The sequence below is a fragment of the Gymnogyps californianus genome, chromosome 1, assembly GCF_018139145.2.
Source record: "Gymnogyps californianus isolate 813 chromosome 1, ASM1813914v2, whole genome shotgun sequence".
In the NCBI taxonomy this organism is placed as follows: Eukaryota; Metazoa; Chordata; class Aves; order Accipitriformes; family Cathartidae; genus Gymnogyps; species Gymnogyps californianus.
Window position 1 is genome coordinate 158,358,506 of NC_059471.1, and position 24,735 is coordinate 158,383,240.

Consider the following 24,735-nt stretch of genomic DNA (forward strand, 5'->3'; position numbering starts at 1 on the left):
ATGGGACTTTTCATGGACGTTCTTCAAGGGAGGTGAAGATGGAAAAGATCCTGGGCAGATAAACGTAGTTCATAATGTGGGCAGATTGCAGACCAGTATGACTGAATGTTCCTGTAGCCGAAGAAGATTTTTGTGCTATTCTAGACCACTTTTTGGGCCAATCTGTGCCTTTTTTAATTCTGGCATGTGGGCCAAACCTGTGTGATGTCAGTTTGAGTGAGCCATTTTTGCCCCCCTCTCCTATTGGCAAATGTTAATGAGTCTTACAAAAAAAAGTACTGGAACAGGATCTATTTATAATTTGAGTCAAAGACAGGAAATTCACCCTTAGCAAAACTCTGTCATCTGTTCTTCTTTCAAGCTCTTAATGCATTCCTTAAAAACCGTTCTGCCAAGTCATCACTTGTTCATATCAATTCCTCTATCTGGCTCCTTGAAAGACGTGTTGTTGTAGGTTTCAGTTTACACCTAACTTTGTATATTGATGCACCTTTCTGTTGATCCAGTAAGTTTGATCTTTACAAAAGAGAAGAAAAGACATGTAGCATTGAATTGTACACTGCCTTAAGTTGACTATTGTTCTTATTATATATGTATTTGTGTGAAGTTTGCACAATCTGGAAAAATCTAACTTCTCTGGTCAGTAATGACAAGGTTAAGAAGGAACTTGGGGACTGGGAAGATTTTGGATTCAGAGCCACATATGTTAAATATGATGATATGAAGCAATTATGTAAAGAAAACGACAATGCAAACATGATTATTCATTTAATTACCTATTGACAGGTATGAAAGTGTTCTCTCAATTCCTTCACGTGGTGATAATTCTATTTACTTCTACAAAAGCAAAATTCAAAGCTGTGCCTTTGAACTTATTCTGTACTGTGTATGTGTGGAAGAATGTATTGTATTTTTGGGAGAATTTTTCTTAGACATTTTCTGTCAGATTTGTAGCTATTTGTGAGTTTTTGTTAGATTTTATTAACATAGCTTTTTCTTCTGTATTATAAAATGCACCAAGCAATTATGGTGGACCTATTACCCTATGGGTAAGAAATAAATAAATGGAAATATGACATCAGGCATTTTAGTAATTGTTTTGTAAATAAAATCTTTGATAGCACCCAGTGTGATGATAACCATGTTTATGCCTAAAATGGACATAAGTGTTATTTGTACAGTTGTGCAAGATATATGAGGGATTTTCACACTCAAATAAAGTTCTTGAAATGAAATAGATGCCATTTAAATTTACTTAAATACAGAAACTTCTACAAGCTGCAAACCTTCAAAAAATCCTAAATGTGACCATGTATGTTTTTATCCAATGAAGGACTTGAGAACATACATAACTCACAGCAAATGAGTAGTCCTGCCCCTGTGCTTGCAGCTACAAACTGCTCAAGGCTCAAGGCTATGACTGGATAGATGACTCTATATTGCTTGGTTTAAGCCCTGCTGCTGTTGCTCACCCAAGCCATTGTATTCACTGAGGCAGGTAAGAAAGATGTGCTATCTTCTTTACGGTACCTTGTAAGAAGGGTGCTGACACTGGAATACTGAAAATGGCAAAGTCATTTTTCCTTAGGTAAGTAAATAAAGTGGCAAAATTCTCAGACCTTGTCTATTTAACTAGTGGGTAAAATGGTGATAGCTTGGGGTCTAAAGTAACTAGAGGATTGAGCTGGAAACCTGCAAGGACTGAGGGAGGAAGGATGTTCCAGGCCAGGTTTGGCAAGTGTCTAGGCTCTTAAATATTCAGCCAAGGTCCTGGTGGGATTTTCAGAAACACATCAGGAGCCTGTCTCCACCCGATGAAAATCTTGTTTCCTGGGCTAGTGTCACAGACCTTCTGAAATTTTACCCCTGTCTGCTGGTGTTATTACCCAATATACTTTTCCTCTTCACTTTTATCAAGGACAGGGGAGATCAGGCTTAGGCTAACTCATTTATTTTATTCAAGTTACCTTCAGGCAAAATTGTCTACACATGAAGAAAGTAAAAGTCAGTCACGTGAGGAAGTTTTTTTAGTGACCAGTCTTTAGCAGCTGGAGTTCTGATGTGTTTGAGACCAAAATCCTACTTTGCATGTTGTTATTGAAGATGTTTAAATCAAAGCATTGATTCTGGCCTATTAATTATTAACAAGCATAGAAATATCTGCCTCATCAAGACTGTGAGAAATTAGTATGAGAAAGGCAGTGTCACTAGAATAGAAAAATCCGCTTTCTCTTCTCCAACGAATTCCAAATCTCGGCATTGCATTGCATCTGACAAGAGCCCGCTGTGACCCCGTTCACTCATTCATTATAGCTGGAACATTGATCCATCTCCAGTTACCTGATGGACTGCTCACCATGACCTGCCACGGTCCCTCCAAGGACCAGCTGCGTTGGTGAGACCTTTGTGGACAGAACTGACCAGTAACTCAAAGCTGGGTCTTTGGAAGGATCAGGATGGAGGTCAACCCCAGCACCACTCAAGGGAAGCCAGAAGCACTTCCTACATTTTTTACAATACCATGTTAAACCAAATAAAGTCTAATCTCCATTGACTGAAAGAGAGGAGAAAATGGGACTATTCTTTTAGTATACAAACGTGCCATATCCTTCAGCACATTTGAGGACAACTCGGTTACCCTGACTTGAAAAGCCCAGGGAGGCTGTTCAGGAAGGAGGATGGATATTGGACACAGTGTCAGCCCCAGAAATACTAAAGACTTTTTGAGTGGAGGACTGCAGCACTGTGCGCGAAGTCCTGGGAGAGGGAATTTTCACCAACAGCAGCACCACAAAGCTGCTCATAACAAAGAGCCACAGAACATCGTCAGTCAGATAGGGCTTTGAAAGTCTTTTGCAAAAGAACCTCCATGGTCTGTCTCTTTTTTTTTTTTTTTTAATTCATTTAGAAACTTGTGTTGATGCCACAGGAGTCTGACCGTGCACTTCCAACTACCTTTGAACTGCTTCCTGATGAGGGCTTTGAAATTTAAACTGGACATTCATGGGGAGCAATATATAGATTACCGAACACAGCTCTACAGAGGTCACCATCACCATCTGCATCAGAAGCGCTACAAGGGAAAGCAGGCCCCCTCCTTGACCACCGCAGGTCAGAACCCGCCATATTAATATAAACCGCCGCAGCTTTCAGGTCACAGGGGTATATACCAGGCTGTGAAGTGCAGCGGCTCATGAGAGGATGATAACCTCTGGGTAGAACGGCTGGTTAGGGGCAGGAATCTCTTAAATCATCCTAGGACAAATTGCCAAACCTCCTGAGTCAGAGCTTGCAGCCTGTTAATTAAGCCCTTCCCTTGACCGTGGTAACTGAAACTGCTGTTTCTTGCCTAGCCACGTATTTATGTGTCTATAAAGTAAATACGTGACTACACAAATCTTTCTGAAGAAGCTTTTATACCACATGCCAAAATATTCAATCTCATTTTCACTTTCTCTTCCTTTCTTCCTTTCTCTTTTTCTTTTTCTTTTTTCCTTTTTCCTTTTCCTTTTTTCCTTTCTCTTTTCCTTTTCCCTCTTTTCCTTTTCCTTTTTCTCTTGCTCATTTTCCACCTTTCTCCTCTCTTTCTTCTCACAATAAATAAACATTTTATTAAAAGTGTGATCTTTTTCATGGGCTAAAACATATAACAAAAGATAGATAGATGTAATATATACAATATAATATATTGTAATATTATATATTATAGCATAACTAAAATAACATACATAATATTTTTAAATAGATGTATACACACAAACATGTATGTATGTATGCATATAAAAATCCATTACAACTCTTCAAGACTTTTCATTACCAGGTAGAAAAAAGACTCAGCGGGGGAAGAGCAGTGAGAACTCCATTCACTAGCATGAATCCTGGTTTTGTCAGGCTACCTCTTGCTGCTAAGGTCACTACCCTTTGACAAAAATGGCCTCTGACCTCCCCAGCCCCACAATTCTGTTGTGACTGACCCTGAAACCCATGAAATTCAGGGGCAGACATTGCTTTGGAAGGTTTAGATAAAGCTGACTAACATGGGAAGGGCTCATGGTATGCATCCATCTGAAAAGGTCTGGCAGTTCTTTGGTAGAGGATGCAATTTATTCTGTCCCCCTCTTTCATTGAAATCCTAATCCTTCATATGCTACCTAAAGTGGAAACTAAAACGCACTGATGATGAATAACAATGTGCCTTTAAAGGGCAGTAACAGTTTTCTAGTCTTTATTTTTTAGTTTTTTTAACTAAAAAAAAAAAAAAGTAATTGGCAATGTGCAAGTAAAATGAGTGTTTTGCTGTGCTGTGAAGTAAATCTAAGCAGGCTTATGCTTTATGATAGAATTGTAAATCAAACAAACAAAGGATTATTTTTACTGGGTTTCTCTCAAAAGCTGCATTAGTGTACACAGGGACCTGACTCAGAAGAAATGGTTATGCACATCAGGCTGGATTTTGTTACTCCTTGCCGTCCAATGACCGTGTTGTTCTGGTTTTATACCTCAGTTCAACCCTTTGTGGCAAGAAACCCCTCACCAGAAAATTCAGATCCTAGTTTAGGTCTGCATCTTAAACACACACAGGCATACGCCAACACGCCTTAGCACCTTCAGCGCTCTTTGGAGCCACCGTCCACCTGCAGATGAATCCTCCCTGCCCTTGTGGTATTTTCTGCCATGGAGCCGATGGTTTGTGAGATGAAAAGTTTCTCTTCATGACCACAGCGTACCTCCTGAATTGCTGCTGAAGGAATAAATACTTCAAGGAGAGACTGACTGCAGCTCCCTCTGAAGTTTTATTACCGTGTTTTTTTGTTAACTTCGATATATCGTTTTCTGCTGTCTGGACAATGAATTTTGATTGTAGGGCACCCTGAGTATGGAAATACTACGTATCTTCTCAATGTAGTTTAAACCTATGGTCTTGCAGAGCACTTCAGAGACACAGCTCACCTTTGCTCTGTCACCGCAGGCTCTCGCCTGGCCGCGCTGGTGCAGCCCACCCTCCCCTCCCACCACCTCCAGAACAAAACACGGCAGCGGCATGGCACTGGCATCTCTCTTCTGCACTGCCCTGGTTGCTCACACCCACATCAGCACGCTCCAAAAAAATACATCAACCCCTCTGTGAACGGATACGCAGGCAGTTTTGGGAAGGTGTCCATGCTGCCCCTCAGAGGGGGGGGTTGTCTTCATACAATCATGGAATCATTGAATCATTTAGGTTGGAAAGGACCTTTAAGATCATCAAGTCCAACCGTTAACCCAGCACTGCCAAGTCCACCACTAAACCATGTCCACTAAACTAAACTAAGCGCCACATCTACACGTCTTTTAAATACCTCCAGGGATGGTGACTCAACCACTTCCCTGGGCAGCCTGTTCCAATGTTTGACAACCTTTTCGGTGAAGAAAGTTTTCCTAATATCCAATCTAAACCTCCCCTGGCGCAACCTGAGGCCATTGCCTCTTGTCCTATCGCTTGTTACTTGGGAGAAGAGACTGACATCCACCTCGCTACAACCTCCTTTCGGGTAGTTGTAGAGAGCGATAAGGTCTCCCCTCAGTCTCCTTTTTGACTTGTGCTCTAGACCCTCCACCAGCTTCGTTGCCCTTCTTTGGACATGCACCTCAATGTCTTTCTTGTAGTGAGGGGCCCAAAACTGAACACAGTATTTGAGGTGCGGCCTCACCAGTGCCGAATGCAGGGGGACTTCAAACAGAAATGGAGAATTTTCGTGTACCCCCCCCCCCCCCGGTGGGTTGGACTTGAGAAAAAGGGGTTTGTTTTGCTGCCAGACGTTACGGCGAAGCCGAGCGAGGAGGCTATACGTCGGCGTGTGCTTTGTGCCACTGAGCAACCCGAGGGCACGCTCCCCGCCGGCGTGGCCGCTTGGGACTCGAACCTGCGCTCCTCACCCGGCTCCACCGCCCTTCTCGCCCGGCGTCGGCCCGCGCCGCCAGGCGCGGCCTACAGCACCCATCGGGCCCCGCGGCGCCAAAGCGCCGCAGATCCCGCCGCGCACCGCACTGCCGCGTCGCTTGGCATGCTGGGAGGCGTAGTCCTCTCGCCGCAGTCTCCTGCCGGCGGGACTGGGCGGGAGGACAGCCAATAGGAGGGCTCGAGGGTGCGGGCGGCCGCCCCCTCCAGCCAATAGCGCGCGAGCGCTGCCTGCCAGTCCGGGCGGTTTCCAAGGGGAGCGTTGCGTCACGTCGCGTCACGTCGCGTCAGGGGGGCGCGGGGTAGGAGGTCAGGGCGCGGCGGGGCGGGGCGGTGGCTGCTGCTGGCGGAGCGGAGCGGGGCGGGCGGCGGCCGGCGGCCGGCGGGCATGGAGCTGGGCGCGGTGCTGGAGGCCGTGGAGGGGCGCGGTGGCGCCGAGGCGGTGGAGCGGGTCCTGGCGCGGTACAACGAGGAGGTAACGGGCCGTTGGGGAGGGCGGGCGTCCTCCCCTCCCCCCGCGGCGCGAGCCGGCCCCTCCGCCCCCGCTCCCCCGGCGCTGTCGCCGCCCCGCCCCGCCTCGCCCTCGGCAGCGCCGCCGGCACCGGGCCGCGGGGGTCCCGCCCCGGCTCGCCCGGCCGGCCGGGGTTCCTGCCGCTGCCCCCCCGGGCTCGGCTCTGCGGCGGGTCCCCTGCGGTCACCGCTTCTGCTGCCGTTCCCCCAGCTAGCGGCGCCGGCTGGGCGGTGGGCGGCCTGCCCGGCACAGCCTGCCCGCGTCCCCTGCGCTTCCCCGTGCGCTCTCGGCCCGCCGGCTGCGCAGGGCACCGCGGCAGCGTCGGGGTGGTGAGCGAGGGCAGCGCCTGGAGGACAGCAGGCGTTCACGGGAGCGCAGGGCCAGCCGTGTCGCGGGTAGATCAAGCCCGTTGCCAGGCTTGGCCCCCCGCGCCTTCTGTCTTGCCTCTGCTTTACGCGCCTGACAGGTGGCATAGTGGGTTACTGGCGATCAGGCTGTAAAAAGAGCTATTCCACAGCGTAAGTTTGCCTGAGAAGTCTCTTAACCTGCCTATACCTCTTGGAAGAAGCTGGGCAGAATAACACTGGAGTCTCTTGGATGCCAACGTTGTGTACCTGCTCACCTGCCCGGGGAGCTGCCCTTTGTGGGCTGTCCTTTGTCGCCCAGCCTGGCTAGTGCGTGGGGGAGAGGCCTTCGCGCCGCTTTGGCAGTGACCGTGTCAAGGTGCAGAGGGGTGGCTCTGCAGTGGGAGGGGGCACGTGTAAAATGGACTGCCAGACCTCACTTGATTTTTCTGCATTTCTGGCCAAGCAAAGGGAAAAGAGGAGAGAGCTAAAAGCAGGGTTACAACAGGTTGAGCTTTCAATGCTGACGTGTATTAAAGAGTACCTAGTGTCTACTGCCATTACAGTGTGATACATGTATGCTAAGTCAAGAAGCGAAGGCATTTTCTGGTAAAGCTGGGAAGCAAAAATTGAAGTGAAGCTAGATGTTAGGTGGATTTCCTCCCCTCCCTCCCCACCCCCCAGTAGGGACGTTTGGACACCTAGATTTTAGTAGAGTGGTATAGTCCATTTCTGAAGATCATGTCTCAACCCATCAGGTGTCTGTCCTTTGCGTAGACACTTCTGTGACTGGTACACAAGTCTCTAAAGCTGGTACTGACTTGGAGTTTGGCTTTAGATGTAATTTAAATGCAGTTGTGTTGAACTAACTATCTGCTGAAATTTAGGAATCTGTTACAGGAATAAACATTCAGGTTTTTAGTTAAAGATTCCTAGCTCTGTGATTAGGGGAAAAGCCACATGAATGTGGATTGGTGTATGATCATTATTCAGCCTCCAAGAGATGGCTTGAAGTTTGCTGTCTTATGTGCAATATGTTTTAAGTCTAACAGTGGCAGTAACTGATGTCATCACTCAAACTTGAGCTTCTAGAAGAAGCTTGTGCAGCAGTTTTGACGTAGGCTGCCTTTGTGCACATGAAACTCAAATGTAGAGATTGATGCAGCTGCAGGGCACTTTCTCTGAAGGACTGGTAGATCTAGAGTTCATTAGACACATTTAACTGTTTTAACTCGCTTACCTCTAAGGTACAGAGGAAGGATTCTGATTGAGGAAACCTTTTATCTCCTGTCTTTACTCTTGAAAATGACCCTTCGTTAAATGTCTTCGGTCAAAAAGCACACACAAACATAATTTCTTAATTTTGCTGTACTGGATTTTATGCCTTCCCAGCAGCTTCCCCAGATGAATTATTTAGGCTTAAGTTGAATTCTCAAGGACAGAGTGAGAGCTGGTGTGGTTTCTATTCTGGCATTTCAAGTCTTTGAATGAAGTCTGGGAGTTAAGCGTGTAGCTAAATACTTCTTTTGAAGTGGGATGGGAATCTTTTAATACTGTCTCAATATGACATTTGTCTTATTGCGTTTCTTGTTAAGAAGTTTGCATTAATGTTTCCTACATCTCTCTTTCTGTGCAATGTGTTACTAACTCAGATATGTTGCCTGTGGGCCAACAAAGACTGGGCAGAGTACTCCAGGTTCCAGATCTTTACCCATGCCTCTTCTGGGCTTTACGTTTCCTTAGCTTTTTTTCCAAATAACACATTAAATATGCTTTAATTGAAGAGAAAGAATGGATTAAGTGTAGTTCAAAGGTGCAGGTGGCTATAGAATAATTATAATGAGAGAAATTAATAGGTCTGTTCTTGCTCCTCTACGCTGTCCCGTTTGCAATGATTATTGCAAATCGCTGTTCCTCCAGTGCTTAGACTACTTACTGTCATTACATTTCTTTTGTAAATTTCCAAAAATGTTCATGTGCAAATGCAAAGATTGCCTTCTCTTGGCTGATTGCTCATCATTTAATGTTCACCTGCTTTTGGCTGGCATTTTGCTGAACTTGTGTGGTTCAGTAGTGTTACTGGGAGCCCTGTAAGAGAAAGGAAAGGAGTTATTTTCCTACCATTCTCAAGGATGTAACTGATACTGTTAACCCTTGATGGTAGGGTAGATATCCAGGGCCTTTCTGTGTAATTGTGAGCTTGTGTCATAAAGGTAAGAGGCCCACTAATGTGCTATGGAGGGTCACTTTTGTTTTTCATCACTTGCATGATTTAGCAAGTTGTATAATAGAAATTGAGATTTTTAATTTTTTTAGAAGCTGTTCATCATGCTTAATCATTTAGCTTGGAACTTTTAGAATGTCCTTAAAATATCTGTGTGGTATTACTGCTGTTTTCTTTGACTGGCAGAATAAACTTTGTGTCATATGAGTAATATATCACTAATAACATACTTCAGGATACTAACATAGAACTAGACTCAATTACTATTTGAAGTGTTTAACAGGAAATAAGTACTCATCGTTAGACGATGTCTATCTGGTGTTTAACTGCACCAGAGAAACAAATACCTTGGTAATGTGTTTTGGAAGTTGCCACAATACAGAAACTGGTAGTTTTTGTAGTAAGGCTTATTTGATTTGTACTACTTGTTTTCTGGGCAAGATTATACTATGGTTGTTCTGGTTTGGGACACTTTAAACTGCAGTCAAAAGCTTGTAAACAAGAACTGCTCGGGGGAAGTCTGGGTAATAAGGTACTTGTAAAACACAAGGCTATAGCTAACGTTTTTCACCCTGTAAAGTGCCGTGTGTGAGGTTGTTAACTTGCATCAGAAACACAGCCCACAGATAAAGGCTTGCTCTGCACCAGTAGTAATTATGAAATTGTTAGTTGGAGCCACTTACTGAAGCTCTTGCTCTTGGGTGGAATGGGAAAAGGACATGAGTTGACGTGGTTATGGCCTCATTATCTGAGGCTGGTTTTAACCAAACTCCTAAAGTTTTGTAATAGTTTTGCAGGTATTATGTACTTAGCAGCTGATGTTCATGTAACAAATGCAAACTCTTCTTTTGTTTTCTTTTTTTTTTTTTTTTTTCAGAATCGGACCATTTTCAGATTTGATCCAGCAGATGAAGACAAAAGAAAGGTAAGTAAAATAGGCTGTCAAGCTGCATACGTGCTCTGGTTAGAAGTATAAAAAAGTAAAAGCAGTCTCTTAACTTAGCTGCCGTTGTGAAATGGTGCAAGTAGTGATTATAAAGTTCTGTTTTAATTTTTGTTTCTTCAGTGCAAGAGACATGACAACTACCCGTTCCCCTTTTTTCTGAAAGAGAAAAGCAAATTCCTCTAGCAAAAACCCCTGTCTTGAATAAAAGTAGTAACAGGAAAGCCCATAAATAATTTTGTTGGGTACAGATTTGGGATGGGGTGGAGGAATAGAGTAAAGATACTCTTTTGTATCTACTGAGATAAAAATTTTGCAATACATTTTTCCATTTTCTCTCTTCTCAGCAGGTAGCAATATCACAGATGTGTTTCTTGTCTGTTAGATACTTAAAGAATGTTAGAGATTAAGATGAAGAGATAAGTATGGAAGAAAGCTGTGGAGCTGTAAGGGAGACAGAGCTACAGAAGCCTGTTAATCCAAAGGTAGCTGTAATCAGTGGAATGTGTATCGTGCATGTCAGGTTCCAAAGACGGGAAATTTTTGTGTGTTATAGCATGGAGCTGTACAGGTGTGTCAGGGCTTAACAGGTCCCTTGAGATCCATCCACAGCCTCACATTTAAACCTTGGACATTGATTTTTCTTTTTTTTTCTTTTTTTCCTGTTGTTATTTTTATGGCGTAATATGTAATGACAAGACCCTTCCTTTCTTTTCTCTAATTAGTTTTTGGGCTGATTTGCATATTTATTCAGAAAATGTTCATTAGTGAATGTGGCTGCATGTTTCTGCTGTTTCTGAAATAAAGCTTGAAATCAGAATTGCAAGGTTCCTGCAAGGATAGCTTGTCTCAAATCGGACACACATCGATTCAATCCATGATTTTGTGCAAAATCTAAATATTTTCAGATATTAAGTCTTTTTCTGGTAGAAATGGGTGGGATGATAAGTCTCTCTGTCCTTTGCATTTACAAAACCATCAGTTGTGTGTACTATACTCTTTAGTTACAATTCTTTATTACATAGATGACTCTAAGACCGCTTAGCTTGGCTTTATAGCTTTACTCGAAGCTGACGTTCAGTAATGTGGTGATGGACTATGTGTGTCCTTTATGATCAATAGAAGAACTCAGATGGGATCTTGATTTGGTTTTCTTATTGTGTTCTTCCCTCTCTTTCCTCCCCATCCCTTCCACCTCTTTTTACATTGAGAATGAGAAAGTGTCTAGTCTGGAAAACTGAATGCTAAGTAGAGAACATAGGAAAGTAGAATAGATCAGCAGCCAAATTGGCAAAAGCTAAATAAAGACAATGAGTGTTGGGGGAGTGGAGGGATGTAGGATTTTGTGTGTGGTTTGGTTGTTTTTTTTTTTTTTAACAGCTACTCAACTGCACATGCTCAGTATCCTTAGTATCTGTAAAACATTGAGCACTTTCCTGTCATCCTTCAGTTAAGGTAAAAAATAAAAATGCTTTAAATTGAAAGGTAAAATAGTACATGCTCTTGCTAAGAGCAAACTACTGAAGTTGTCACCAAAATTAATGGGAGTTGCCTGAAGACTGCATGATGTAGCCTCATGCTAACTCAGAAACAAGTTCCATTTTTTGTTTAGTAATACCAAAATACACTTGAGTTGATAGTATTTGCAATTCTGCTCCTATTAGCTTAGAGTGATTGCAGTGAAAGAGAGTTTGGACAAAGGGTCACAATCCATAATGAAGTCATGTAGTAGACTTGAAGTTCAGGTATGGGGGCAAATACAGAGGGACCTCAGGATTTTGTCTTTGGTTTCTGGTGCTATTGGAAACTTGCCATATAACCTGATGAATGCAATACATACTTCTTACCAGTCTCTTGCTGCATATTGGGTTTGTTCATGCCTAGGAGTAAATTTGCTTTTAGTTATTTACTCCAGCAAGCCTCACAGACTTTGTTGTAAGTCATTCATGTCTATGCAAGAGTGCAAGTAATAGATCAAACAATAGCAATGCAAGTTTTTTCTCTGCCTCACCACACAGCTTCAACCATGACCTTAGAATTACAGCAAGGTTGTGTCTATAGGGTAATTGTATTGTAACATAGGTGGAACTGTGCTTTACGCTTTTCTAGGTTGGATACTGTTAGGCAGAGGACAACCGGTATACAACAGTGACACACTGTAAAATATGAAAGACAGGTCAAAACTATGGCTTGACTATAGAAGCTGAGTAAATCGGACAGCAAAAGTTGTTCTGCTGTAATATGGCTATCAAATCATGATGCTTTAGGCTGTAAACTAACTAAATCAGCAGTGAGTTTGTAATACTGAACTCCAGGAGGAAAGTAGGTTGTCCTCTAGAAGGCAGGAAGAGAGGTAATGCTATCAAGGTTGTTTATCTGGACATAGCCACAGGACTTTGATACATCACAGGATGATAAAAAACACAAGATTGTAATGTGAGCTGTTACTTGTCCTGGTTGTTCTGTTTAATGATGTATGTGTCTGCATTGGACTATATGATGAGTGCTATGGATATAAATCAGTTGGCAACCTGTGTTGTACTGTAAGATCTGCTAGGATACCAGGCAGATCAAGTTAGTGCCATTCCTTCTTAACTTGTCAAATACTAATAAAAAATATTAATTTCTGAAAGCCTGTTTTCAGTTTGTGTGTGTAAACAGTATAGAAATTGCCAGCCAGAGGTAAATGTGTTCTGGAATAGCAGCTGAAATTAAGGCAGTGTGGTTGCTTCAGAGGACCTTAACCAGCTCTTAGAAATCTAAAATACTTATTTGTCTCAACCAGCCAAGAATTTCTTGACAGTGTTTTGCTGGAAAAGGTTGAGTCTTCAGAACTGCAGCGCTTCACGGCAGCGTGGCATGGTTGACACAAACAGTTGGTTCTTTAGGTCTATGCTGGAATCAACTCCAGAAAATGAGTATCTAGTAACTTGACTGGGCAGTCACCTTGGAGAGAGGTATCAGGCGTAGTGTCTCCCTCTCAATGTGGTACAGCAGGCACTTCAGCTCAAGCCTCATGTGTCCTAATACAGAAAGGAAAGGTTTTTTTAGAACTACTTTCTCATCATTTAATAGCTTTGTTCTCCATTATTCATACCTTGACAGGTCCAAATCCTGCTTCTGAAGTAGCAACACATTTGTGCTGTTTACAGACTTAAAATGGTAAAAGAAAATCACAGCACTGTTTGTGTCCTGGAAACATCTGTCAGTACTGATTCCCTAGTTAGCCATGGCATTCCACGACTGGAAGGAGCTGCAGCACCATTTGCCTAGGTGATAGAAAAAATAAGTCTGTCCAAGATAGCAAGCAAGACTGACTTTTTAAATTGGATGAAGATGCCGTTTGGGGGAGGAAGGGAAAAAAAGGAAGCAGCAGCCAAATGTAGGAGTATTACTTATAAGCCATATTCTTACCTGAAATGGTAGGGTCTTCATGATTGATACATTTGCTCTTCAACTCCTGATGTTGTGTCTGCTTCACCTCTTGCAGTACTTACAACATCCAGGTTCTACTCTGCTGGCTCCGGCTTACTGTGTTGGGTCAGTCTTGTAATATAAATCTTTAAAGTTTGAGATCAGTTTTCTTGATTTACTGTTCAGGTTCAATTTGAACATAATGGATCTAAAATTCAAGGCCCCCTTTAGTGGGAAGAAAATCACTAAAACAGTCTTTTCCCCTGCATTGCTGAATGTTTTAAAGGTGTTGAAATAGATGATGGTAAATAATATCAAATGTGTTGTGGGACTTTCTCTCTTAATTAAGTTCATGATGTGGGGAGATTCCTTAAGGCTGTGGACTGTACCATATTTGAACTTTGAAAGGATGGAAGCAGTAAAGTATGTTGATGGAGCAAGATGCTGTTACGCTGTAAATCTCAGAAGAACCTCGTTATTAGATAGTGCTGTTGACACTGTGACACTTCTGGGAGGTCTGAAGGTTCCTGCAACCACAAAGGCACAGAACTTTTCTCCTCCCAGTAACTTCATTGCAAGCTTTTAAAGTCTTAGTGAGTGTCCTATAAAAATATTAAGCTCAAGCGCTCCTGTGGGCACACTGTGTGGTATCTTAGTATTAATTATTGTTGTTATTGTTCTGACTTTACTGAAACCTCTTAAGGGAGTACCAGTCTGTAAGAGAAGAAAAGTTACTAAGTATCCTTCATTAATACTAAGCATTTGTTCTAATTCCCTCTGGTCCTTCCCACTCCCATCCAGCATTTTTCATTTTTTACATCTCTTAAGGTTTATGTCAAGCCAGTGAAACCCATCTCTCCTTTATAAAACCCTTCTTTCACCACTGGGTTACAGAGGTTATAAAGAGTTCTCCCTCTCCCTGTTCAGTGGGGAGGGCAAGGACTGCTGCTGAGAGTGCAGTTATGCAGAATTTCACCTTTCTGTGACTCTGAACCAGGTGTTTATTCCACTGGTTCTGACAACACTGATTACTGTGCGTGCTCCTCACCTTACCTGCGGAGTGCCGTCTAGCCTAAGCTCTCACATGTTCAAACATGTGCGACTTGGACCTCTGCCGTGTCAGAGCTGGCAGGCTCCTGCCGAACAGGCCAACCTCCTGCTGTCGATATGGGTTGAACAGTAAAGTTTTGAAGTGAAGCATACTGAATCCTCAAAGAATACAAGTGTACACCTTCCCTCCCCACCCACATCGGTCCACAAAGTCTAGGCAAAAATTGAGCATGGCCTTTTCAGAGGAGGTTATTTAATTGTCCCATTATTCAGCACAGTTGAGTATAAATGTTATATAAATGTTGTCTTGACTTCCAGAGAAAATGAAAGCTTGAACTAACATTTCAAATACTCTTGGGCTTACTTTCTTACTCCCTTGGATGCTTAACTCTGAAACCTAATAGCAGAATAAAACAATTATTTTATTCTTTTAATGCTGCTCCTGTTAGCAGAAACGATCAGCCAACATTCTTATTCAGCAGTTCCAAGTTATGCCTCTTTGCTCCTGGAATCTCTTATCTCTGACTTGCCAAAAACATAGTTTTTCTTCGGTTTTCTGCAGCACTGATTTACATTGTCTACTGAAAAGATAAGAAGCATGTAAAATGTTTAATTTCGCCTTATATGAGATGGAGAGGGACTTGGTTTTAAGAGAAGCTTCTGAATAACTTTGAGAGCCACAGAAACTTAAGAGTTGTTGTAAAAATTCATGTGCAGTTTATTGTGGTTACTACTAACATTCCTTTCATCTCCCTGAAAAATGGGTAGTCTGCTATGAATCTTCATGTTTGTAGTAAAGTAGAAGGTAAGTTTGAGGAATAGATAGCAATACAGATGGGGTAAACAATAGCAGACCTATACGACCTGTTGGGGAAATACAGTTCCTTGTGAACTTTGTGTTTGGCACTACAGTTGATTTCATTAACCATTCTCACCACTGAACAGCTGCAGAAGTAGGTTGAACTAAATTAAGAACATACTTCTCTTGAACCCCTAGAGACAATTTAATTAAAATTGAAATTTGAAAATTATGAAAAACATGGGTCAGAAGACAAAGTGGACTAGAGGGACTTAAGCCAGTGCAGGAGAAGGAAAGCATGACCTGGTACCACTTATGATGTTCCCATTCTCCTAAATAAATGATGTGCTCTGGCACACAATACTTGATGAGGCCAACGATATGGCGGCTTCTGGTTCACCCATGCTAAAAGAGTGAGCAAGCACTCACTGTTAGGTCTGACTTTTCTTTCCCAGCTATTAGAGTGGGGAGAGCACATCTGATTTTTGTGGACAGTTCTTTAAAAAGCTTGATTTTTGTTTAAGTTAAGCCGAACAAGTGTAGTAAGAATTTCATAAGTCTGACATACTTATATGGCTCCCCATGTGCTAATATCACTTGCTGTTCTGTCAAGATGGATGTATTTATGCTTTGAAATATACAAAGAAGTCTTAAGAACATTGATCTTGAGAAATGAGTGAAGGTGATACAAAACCAAGCACACTTCCTGTGTTCTGCTGTTGTAGAATTTCTGTTCTTCATGGACTTTTCTGGCAATTTTGTTACTAATATGCTCTGTCAGTGAGGAAAGTGGAAAATGGGAGCAACATGTATTTCCAAGTCAATTTGACAACAGGTTGGTTTTTTTCCCTTGTTTTAATTTAAACTTGATTGCTAAGAAGCATACCTCTCCTGGTACTTAGAGCAGCTATGGCATAATTCAAAAATAAAGGTGCAGAAAAGAATAGATAAAGTATGCACTCTATTTCTGTAATGTTTAGCAGAACTTTTGTTGTTCACCTTTGAATTGCAGCTTCTCTAGCACTGAGTAATCTGAGTCTAAATTAAATGCTATGTTCAATAAAGCAGTGGTGTTTGCTTGGATTTGAATACTTGCAGAATGGACATTATATTCTCTTGTTCCTGCTCTAGTCTGAAGGCCTATGTAAGTAAAGAGAATGATTTGCCAAAGAGGACGAAGCAAATAAAGGGAAATTGTCTCCTTTTCTTACCAAGACATTTATTACTCTGGTGTTGAGAAGCTACAGTAAATTCAGCTGACATAATGTAGCCAAAGTTTAGTGGTCTGAATTGAAAAAAGTGAATATAGGTCAAGTGTGCTTTCTAAACATCTTCAAACACAAAGAGAGGAGGTAGAAAAGGACCTTATGCAGGCACCCCAGGACCAAAGAGCAGGATCATGAAGTACCCAGTTTTTCACAAGCACCTAGTATCTCCAGCTGAGGTTGAGCCTGGAAAATATAAGCACTTACAGTGCTCCCCTCTCCTCCGCACCCCCCCGCCAATCTAATTAGCCTGTAAACAAAGATGGTGAAAGAAAATGGAAGTAAAGAGATGATACCTTTTCGCCCAAAGCCACACAATAGGTCTGTGGCTGAGCAAGGAAGAAAATGCAGGTCTCGTATCTCAGAATATTGCTTTTTCTATAGCACTGTGTTGCTGCTTAGCATCAAGCGTTTATGCTATCAGGATAAGGGACCAAAATGGATTAATATTTTACTTGTCAAGACAAGATGACAAATGGGTGTCCTGTTTTAACACGCAAAAAAATTTTAAAATATTTTACCATGACTCACACTACAGCACAGACAAAAGGAACAGTGTGTATTGCTCTCTTAACCATACTATTAGCATGAAAGCTGAGAATTCTTGAATTTTAGAGAAGTGAATGTATTTTACAATGAAAAAAGATTTAAAAAGACTAGAAACTGCCTTGATTCTGTGGAAAAGTATATGAAAAACACTTCTTGCTGTAGCACAACTGATGAAAGTCAGACTCCCTTCTGAATGTTGAAAGGATAGAACTCAAAAAAAGAAATGTTAAATTCATACAGTAATTTAGGGGATAGCAATAAAACCCTGAAACTAGGGCAATCATCATATATTTTGTGAAAGGGGAGGTACCTTGCTGTCTCACTTCTTTCACTTGCTTTCATTTCCAACCAAATAACATCTGTGTCCCTTAGTTTATGCCATGCTAATGGCCTACAGGGTGGTAGAAGAAGTACCACCTAAAAAAAATAAAAAGGATAATAATGCTTTTGTGGTCACATCCTTTCCTGTTTCTCTTCTCTTTGCGCATCACTTCCCTCACACCGTCAAGGAGAAACCAGAAAATGTGCTGTATGGCATTTGGTTTTAGTTGTCTCCAAGGCACTTTCCTAATAGGATGAATTTTGTTTCCTTGCTTCAAAACTTTCCATGGATAACTCTTCAACTATAACCAGATGCTCTGTTTTTTCCTAAGCTCCTGTTGGCACTTGAGATCAGCCAGCAGAGGTTCACTGTCATGGATTTTGGCAGTATTGCAAGTAGCGGTATCGTAACTGAATGCTGGTTCCTTTAAAATCACTCTTGATGGCTCACCAGGGTCTAACTCCAGAGAACTTTGTCAGCAGTTCCTACGTGTTTTTCACTTATGTGAGTCTTACATCTTAAAGAAATTGTGTTTTGCTGTAATGGCTGGGAAGCTTAGTAACCTGTTCATAAGTGTGTGATGGCTTAGTTGTTAATATAGTATGCATAAGACTGTATAATTAATGCTTTTAAAAATAAACTCTAGCCTTGCTTGTATTGTGAAATCTTTTATACAGCCAAGGCTTCAGGAACATGTAGGAAATTAAGTACCTTACAAGCACGCCAATGGTTTGGTTTTTTAGGTTGTAAGTAGGTTGCTAAATCTCAAAAAAAAAATGCTTGTGTTCTATTTAGTATCTATCTTTAGTACAGCTATTCAGAGTTAAGAATCTTCTGTTGCTGCATTTCACTAAGATTTGAAGCCACGAGATGATGGGTTTTATAATCTTTAATTAAATTGCAAGGATAGTCTTCAAATGTATGGAGGGAGGGTTAGGCTTCCATCTCCCATGGCAAGTCAGTGGGAGTTTGGTGCCCTTTGGGATCTCCCCTGCAGTGCTTTTGACATGCTGCAGTGACACTTCCATATCAGCAGGTGGGTGCAACTTCTGGCGGGGAAAAAAAAAAATCAGTCCGAATTTGGGAGGATTGGTCTCTCTGTAGTCAAACCAGTGTTCAGGTTTTATCTGACTGAGATTAAAGACCAGAGCGCCAGATGCAAGATGTATATAGGCTCTGCTGCTAACAAAAATGAGTGGAAATTCCGCTTAGTTTCAGTGGGTATTGATTGGATCAGATAATTTATGAAGCGATCCTTGGTATTTAAAGTCCTAGAAGAAACCTGCAGCACTGTCAATGAAAAATCAGATATCTTTTTGTGCTGTATTTATTTACTGATAAGGCAGTCTGTCTGGCCCAGTATGTCTTTGAAGTGTTCATTCAGCATCTTGGTTTGGGGAAGGCTGGTAACTTGGCTTTTTGTGTTGTTGGTACGGTACTGCTGCACAGTTCCTGAAGAGAGGGAGAGTCCAGTCGGTGAACCAGCTGTTGAATTTGGGTACATTATTACAGGCCACCTTGTAGCAGCTGACGGCAACAAGGAAGACTATAACTGCTAAGTCTAATAGAAATGTGCTTAAACAGGGAACAGTATAAACTGGCCTTCTCCTGGAGTTCTCTGAACTGCCCATTCAGTTCTGTGTTACTCCTCAAAACCAAACGGACTTCACAACTGTTGCTTCAGCTTGCAAAGCAAAGTTAACTGTATGGAAAACTCTCTTAACAATAGAAACAAAATTCTTGTAAAAAGTTGAGCTGTGACCAGATAATTTGATTGTGGATCTAGACTGGTCATTTTTTGTTTCCTAGGCATTTTTTTAAAAAACACTTCAACGATGCCACCTTCAGAAACATTTAGTGCACATCTAGCATACTATGCTCAAGTCAGGGGGTTGTACAGATCTGTGGGAGCAGTGATAGGTTAATGTTGAAGAACTCTGAAAACTCTGTACTTGAGTATCTTTTTCCAGGTACTTGTCTATGAAATTCCCACGGTAAGTACCTATATGCCTCGACAGGTGGTCAGATGCGGGTTTTATACTGTTGCAGTGTCTGTAATATTCTGACGAAGATTTCTCACGTTGCCTATGTGATAGTAAGAGGTGGAGCTCACTCCTTGTTTTCAGACTCTTACTGGATTAATCTAGTCAGGGCTGTGGAGATGTTGTCAAGGTCTTGGTCGTCTGGGTGGTGCTTTTGGGTGGGCTTCACCCCAGGACAAGCATACTAGAAATCATATTGTGAGTTCCTACTGTCTGACTTTGTTTACAGATTATCTTTTAACATTGTTGAAGACTTGTGTTGTTTTCTCCCTTATTCTTCTGGAGTGTCTGTTCTAGATTTGCTTTAGACTTAACCTTTTTTTTTTTATTTTGGCTTTAATTGTAAGTGATCACAGTAACAAAACTTGCTTGGATGTCCCAAGTGGAACTTTTGTTTTGAACTTTGGGTCAGGGTGATGGGCTGCTGTGCTCCCCGCCTTTTTGTTGTGGTGGTGGTGAAAAGTGCAATTCCAGCGACCATTCCCCAGGAACTATTTTTTACTTTACTAGTATTCCTATGGGGTTTTTTAACAATTTCTTGTTGACATATACTGCCTGAGACCATGATATGAATTTCAGGTCCTAAGTGGACTTCTGCGCTAGGGCTGTTCAACTCAGTTGCTACTTGGTAGTTTATTTGTGTCAATGGTCAAGACACAAAGCTTGGGGGGTGAGAAGTGGGGAGGAACTGTGTCCTGTGAGGTACAATGCAGTTTGTATTGCCACTTACCTGGGACCTTCTTTGTAACTATACTTCTGGCTCTGGTACCCATGAGTAGTAGTGTTGTCCTGAGCTTAAGGCATAAAAACCCTATGGAGTCCTCCCCCATCAAGCAATCTCTTCTGTCCTGTCTTTTCTCCCTTTTGATTGATGTTTACTGTTACTGTTCTGACCTGCAGATCCTTGGAGTGTTGTATTTTCTCGTGCTGCATTTATATGATTAATGTTTAACCCTGCAGTCATGTTGGTATAAAGTATCAGTGAAGTGTTTCGACTTCAAGAACAATCTGTGTTGACAAAGCAGGAGTTTTGCTGGTTTGGTAAAACTGCTACAGCCTAAGTCTTCCAATAAAACTGCATTACGTTTCTATGTCAGAGGTAACATCTCTAAGAATCTTACTTAAGATGGGAGAAGTCCGTAGATTAGGTTGAAGTGGCAACACAAATTATAGCTGTTACCAAACATCGAGTACTAATACTTGTATGTTGAGTAGCAGTTATTTTGGTTTGGTTTCTTTTCTTCTAGCCTCCTGACTGAAACAACCTCAACTTATAATTTTGCAGGTACTGTAGGTGTGACTGTTCTACTTTGACATATTTTTAAAACCTTTCACTTCTCTCTAGCCTTGTTACTCTGGCTACTCAAGATTTTAGTGCTGATACTAGAAAACTTTGTAACTGGCAATGGTGGATAGCATCTGCCATTTTGGCTGAATGCTTTTGCCAGTGTTGATGTATTTGGATTGTATCCATGAGGAAAACTGCTTTTGATGATCTTTGGAGGTCTTTTGCAATAGTTTATATTTTGAAGAGCTGATACAGAATACCTAGTTTCTCAAGTCAAGTCAGCTGAAAACTCACAAGTTATATGGAAGCTTAGCAAAAGTAGTTTCCTATTGCCACCAATATTTTGATGCTAAAACTGTTCCTTTTTTGTTTGTGTTTGCATAGAAACTGTGTGAGGGAATTCTAAACATCCTTGAAAAAGACACAAAAACTTCATGTCAGGTTGCCTGCCTGGAGGCCCTCCGGATTCTCTCCAGGGACAAGAAGGTTTTAGTGCCTGTAACCACGAAGAGGAACATGCAGATCCTTATGAGGCTAGCAAAGCTGGACACTGTGGAAGATCCTTTGGAGAGAGCGTCTGAATTTCCTGTTATAGTAGAAGCTTTAAAATGCCTCTGTAACATAATTTTTAATAGTGCTGTTGCACAGAAGCTCAGTTTGGAACTGAATCTTGCAGCTATGCTCTGCAATCTTCTGGAAAAATGCAAGGACCAACAGTTTGTTGATGACATTAAATGCTTTGATTTGCGTCTCCTCTTCCTCTTGTCGCTTCTACACACAGATATTAGATCACAGTTGCGTCAGGAACTACAAGGGGTGCAAGTTTTGACTCAGGCTTTGGAAAGTTCCCTGAGTGTAAGATGGACGGAAGAATATAAAACAGCGGAAGATCGTGACAGGCCTCCTCTATCTTTGCAAGAGACAGATTGTGCCATTGAGGCACTAAAGGCTCTTTTTAATGTAACACTTGACAGTTGGAATGTCCACAGCGAGGTAAGGCTTAGCTGAAGTGTTTTTTAAATTGGTTTTGTTTAGCCTGCAAGAGCCAGAACCAGCAGGTAGATACACAAGAGGCAGTTGTTGTCCAAGCTCCAGAGCAAGGATTTTAATACTTAGCTTTTGCTACTGTAATTTTGATGGACTATGATTGCATTTTTCAAAATAGCAGCTAAGATAGTCTTGAAATTTTGCATCATAATTTCTCTATATGCAAAATCAGTCTGAGAAAATTTGTCTGTCTGAATTCTGATTGTGTCATGTATTGATGATCTTGGGCTTTCAAGAGTTGTTGAGTCTTTAATGCTCATTGCTTTGAATACCAAAATAACTTTTTTGTTCTTGTTACTACTTAGGCAAAAAATCTAATCCATACATTTTCTGTGTAATGGGAGAATAGCTTGGATTATATAATGCAAGTTAGAACTGTATGTTTTCAAATAAAAAATGCAAAGACAACTATTTCATAAGAGTCTTAGATTTCGAAAAGAAAATAAATGCTGTTCACTAATAATTAGCTGGCTAGGAAAAACTTTTTAATGTAAGTGTATCAGATGGCTACATCTCTGGAGATTATGGACTATAGCAATAGGGTAATAATTAGAGCTGAGAAGTCTCCCTAGTTTTCTTCTGTTTTTCTGGGCATGATGATAAGCACATCAACTCTAATTTTTAACAAAGAACTCTGAAGAAAGAGTGGTACTGTTTTTAATATCTTTATCTCCCATCCTCCCAACACCAGATTTGGACTTAAATGTGATCTTTTAAGATGAGGTCAAGTACAACAACCAAACACACTTTTATTGTTATGTCTTATGAATAAGATTTATCTCGTTTTTTTCATTATAACATCAGATCTATTTTTTTTTCTTAGACAGATATGGTTCCTATGTGTTGCATCCCTAAATTTATAAACAGAAAGAATAAGGATAACTTTTTTTGTTGAATAACCTAAGTCTGTGCTACAGTAACAGAATTATATAGGGATCTTTCTTTTTAGTCCACATCATAGCATCTCTAAAACAGTGTTGTTAACTTTTCACTGGGCACTGTCAATATGCAGCATATAAACCTAAGCAGAGGTTTACAGTTGTTAAAATTGACAAATAATTGTTTTCTTTAGTGCATTGGACTAAACAGCAAATAAGACATTAATCATAACATTAAGGAATGTAAAACTTGAGAAAAGTCTGAAGCTTATTCTTTGCTTTAATGTCTCAAGGATACGCTGAATAAGAAATCCTGAAATTTAACATTGAGTGGAGGGAAAAAATCAGAGAAGCTAATACTTCGAATTTCAAGGAAATATAAAGAAAGTGAGGGATTTTTCTCTTGTTGATATTCCTGACTTTATTATTTATTAAAAATATCTTTAACTTTGTCGGAGAAAGTTCTTTGTATAGGCAAATGATTGTTTTGGAGGTAGAAACTTGAGTGGAGAAAAATTACCCCAAGTCAAGCATGTAACACAGCTATATGAATGTTTGCTAGTTCAGAGTTTGAGAAGTATTATCTTTGTGATTAAGTTTTTTTGTGTGGAGGAAATCATGTCAGATGTTAAGCTGGAAAATGAAGCTGTATTACCTGTTCACCTCTTGAGAAGTAAGCTCTTGAAATCTGGATCTTGAAGCTGGTATGCTCTTACAAAATACTGGGAATCTTGAGAGATGAAAAGCCCAGTTTACTGCAGAAAGGTGGGTGGAAGGTGGAACACAGTTGTGGCCTTACCTGATGAGATTTCGTGTGGCCCCTGTCTGTGGAATGAGGGAGGTTTTGTCCCACAAAACTTTTCCTCCCTAAAGAGCCCAAGCATGCAGCTGTCAGGAAAATTTCCTTCAGATTGGAGGAAATTCTGGTGTTAGTAAACTTTTTTTTTTTTTATTTGGATGAGAGTTTAAGACATTCTGGAGCGGGAGAAGCTTATTTTGTGTTTTGAGATAAATTTTATATAGTAACTCTTTACTAAAGGTTCCTAAAAGCAAGGAACCTTTAAATTAAAGAGCTCTTTAGTAATTGTAAACTGTTAGCCAGATATGTTAGGTGACATTCTGCTTAGCAAGTATCCCTGTGGAAATATTAATGATCTGTAAGAAGAGTAAACAGCATGTTAATTAAGTGGGCTGAAGATGCAGAATTTGAAGAGATTACAAACAGTAGACAAGATGGAAAATAAAAGGAGAGCAGAGAGGTTAGGCATGTGGGTAGAAAACTAAATGAGATCCATCCTGAGGGGGAGAGAACCATTTGCAACACCAGTATTTAATGACTGGAGATGGTTTCAAAGTAGCAAAGCCAGACAAGAGCCGCAGGTGGTACAGTTGGCACATTTGGATGCTGATGTTACAAAAGATGCATTGGGGTGCTTTGTGCTAGGTCAAACACACCAGAACATATGATGGATGCCAAGAAGAGCTAATGAAAAAGGACGAGGATGATGATAGACACAGTTAAACGATTGCAGTTACTGGTGTACTTTTGTGTGGCTGCTGTCTGGTGGGAGATTGGAAGGGGGAATTGCTTGAGGAGAGCAAAAGTAGGGCAAATAAGGTTGCTGAGAGTAGAGAAGTTATTATGGAAATGGAGAAGAGTTATCAAGTGAACAGAAGCAAGTGAATTAGAAAAAGAAACAGACTGGATGGGGGAATGAAACTGTTGGCAGCAAAAGGTCTAAATGAGGAGGAGGCAAATTAAATGAAGAACATATGTAATCTAAATGGATGAAGAGGCGGCTGGGTGTAAATACAGGAAGGAAGATAGTAGTAGTATATTAGGAATAGTGGTATGGAATTGAGCAAATGCTTATAACGGGGTTTTCTGGTAGTGAAGGCTCATTTAACTGGAAAAAAATCCCCAGCAACTTTTACAAGGCCTAGTTAAAAGGCCAGCATGTGACAGTTATGTTGCATTAAGCATTCAGTGAACTCTAAGGTACAGTCCTTTTATTGATAGGGATGGATGCTATGATCTAATAGGTATTTTCCATCTTTAATTTTTATTATTCTAGTGACCTGAAACCCCCACTTGCAATCTTCAAAATGAAAAAATATCTT

The 24,735-nt window shown here is 41.2% G+C and overlaps 1 protein-coding gene across 1 annotated transcript in view; it reads left to right on the forward strand.

The window, feature by feature from the left end:
- The first annotated feature begins 6,352 nt into the window (after positions 1-6,352).
- The window catches only part of RIC8B (RIC8 guanine nucleotide exchange factor B), a 37,655-nt gene continuing 19,272 nt past the window's right edge, over positions 6,353-24,735 (forward strand). The window contains exons 1-3 of the mRNA XM_050914477.1: positions 6,353-6,413; positions 9,895-9,942; positions 21,074-21,682. Coding sequence (XP_050770434.1) covers positions 21,206-21,682 — 477 coding nt within the window. The 5' untranslated portion in view covers positions 6,353-6,413; positions 9,895-9,942; positions 21,074-21,205. The remainder of the gene's footprint in view (positions 6,414-9,894; positions 9,943-21,073; positions 21,683-24,735) is intronic.